This window comes from Triplophysa rosa, linkage group LG18 (genome assembly GCF_024868665.1).
Source record: "Triplophysa rosa linkage group LG18, Trosa_1v2, whole genome shotgun sequence".
Classification (NCBI taxonomy): Eukaryota; Metazoa; Chordata; class Actinopteri; order Cypriniformes; family Nemacheilidae; genus Triplophysa; species Triplophysa rosa.
In genome coordinates this window covers 3,251,578-3,253,686 of record NC_079907.1, presented here as the reverse complement: position 1 = coordinate 3,253,686, position 2,109 = coordinate 3,251,578, and the positions used below count along the sequence as shown (strand labels likewise).

Here is a 2,109-nt window from a genome sequence, read left to right as displayed (position 1 = left end):
TCTCTCTCTCTCTCTCTCTCTCTCTCTCGCTCTCTCTCTCTCTCTCTCTCGCTCTCTCTCTCTCTCTGTCTCTCTCTCTCTCTCTCGCTCTCTCTCTCTCTCTCATCTCTCTCTCTGTCTCTCTCTCTCTCTCACATATGGCTATAGGCACAGGGGTGAGGATGTGGTCAGTCAATAAAAAGTGAATCATAAAGAGAGGAATGGGCAGTCTCATCACATGGATGTGAAATAGTGCCACACGATGGGTGCGAGTCCATCAGAAAGAGGCGACACATTACGGCTACAGCTTTCAATCTGTCTCTAAATGATGACTGTTTGCCAGGAGCTGTTTGCCAATCATGAAAACCTCTGACAAATGAGGGGGTTGTCTACTTGATTGAACAAGGAAGAGTGTTTTCACCAGCCTCCGCCAGCTTTCTCCCTGCCTGATTGTAGTCGGAGACAGTATACGGCCTCTTCTTTAAAAGGACTTTGTTGTAGCACATTCAGTTAGTGTCTTGAACCCCATATTTTCACCCTGGCGCGTGAGCGTGCATCTTAAATAAACCGTCAAACTTTGTTTTGCTTTATTCTGTTTCCGTGTTTCTCGCAGTGATCGTGGTGCTTTACGTGGGGGTGCGGCGACAGAAGAAGAAAGAGACCCTTATGACGTCCAAAGAGGACATCCGCGACAACGTCATCCATTACGACGACGAGGGCGGAGGAGAAGAGGACACGCACGCCTTTGACATGGGAACTCTTCGCAACCCGAAAGTTATCAAGGAAAACCTGTTTCGCCGAGACGTTAAGCCCGAGTTGGGCTCGGGTCCGAGCCGGCCAATAGCCTCGCAGAACAGCGCTGACATTAGCAACTTTATCAGTCAGAGACTACAGGAACACGACGGCGACACGTCAGCCCCGCCCTACGACTCGCTGGCCACGTACGCCTACGAGGGCGAGGGCTCGGTGGCCGAGAGCTTAAGCTCTATAGAATCTGTCAAAGGTGAACCGGAGGTGGACTTCGATTACCTCAATGAGTGGGGACCTCGCTTTAAAACCCTCGCAGGGATATTCGAAGAAAGATCAGAGAGCCAATCAGACGTAACATCCACGACCACCACTGAAAACAAACACTGATGATGATTTTCTTTTTTTTTACATTGGCTTTGGAATAAATGTAGATGTGAATTTGTATTTAACCTCAACATTTTTTTACTTTTGACTTTTTGTTTGCCTTGATTTGATATTAGAAAGAGGACAAAGGAAGCCAGATTCAAATACAGCCTTTGGTATTATCTGCAAATGAACGTCTTGAGTTTTTGGTCCTATTTATTCAGCTTTGCTTTTTGAAAGAAAGTACCACATAGAAGATGCAACATTTTTCGGACATCCTTAAAAGTGCCTCAGTGGAGTTGGTTTATTATTCTTTTGTTCATGGTTTAGTTTTGTTGTGTCACTCTTTTTAAGGATGACTGGTGTCGCTCTAGCCGACGGTGACGTGGAAAACGCTCTAAGAAGGAAACGTCTACATGGGCCTAGTTTGGCCAAAGATATTTTTCGATTGTTATTTATGATTCTATTTATTTATTTGTGAGGCTTTTGAGACAGTTTGTACTGTTTTGTTATGTATTTATCTATTTATCATGATTTCAGATCGAATATGGAGTTCTTATTTTTTGAAGACACAAGGAATTTACTCATTATTTGTTCTTCGGAAGGACGTGGACATTACGGCCCCCGGAGGAAATTGTATAGACTTGTACTTGTAAAAAATCATTTTAGGGCTAAACATGAGCAATTACAGTTGAGTCCTGTAATAAACTGTTTTCTTAAATAAACGCCACTTGGAAACACGCGCTTTGGGTTTGTGAAGAAGCTAAAGGCAGTTTTTTGGCTTTAGTGTTAACAATGCATAACAAACTGATCAAATGTATTATGCATGTATTATAAAACAGTTTCCCAAATGCATAAATTACAATTTTGCTGTTTCAAAAAATTCTGGCATCGTTTATTCACCCTTGTGTCTTTCCAAACCTGCATATTTCTTCTGTGGAACACAAAAGAAGATGATATGAGAAATGTCTTAGTGGTTTTTTGTTCATACAAGTCAATGGGGGTCAAAGTTGTTTG

At 42.7% G+C, this 2,109-nt stretch overlaps 1 protein-coding gene across 1 annotated transcript in view; it reads left to right on the top strand.

The window, feature by feature from the left end:
- LOC130569435 (cadherin-12) overlaps positions 1 to 1,892 on the top strand; it is a 131,373-nt gene extending 129,481 nt beyond the window's left edge. The window contains exon 12 of the mRNA XM_057359087.1: positions 593 to 1,892. Coding sequence (XP_057215070.1) covers positions 593 to 1,116 — 524 coding nt within the window. The 3' untranslated portion in view covers positions 1,117 to 1,892. The remainder of the gene's footprint in view (positions 1 to 592) is intronic.
- Positions 1,893 to 2,109: the final 217 nt, after the last annotated feature.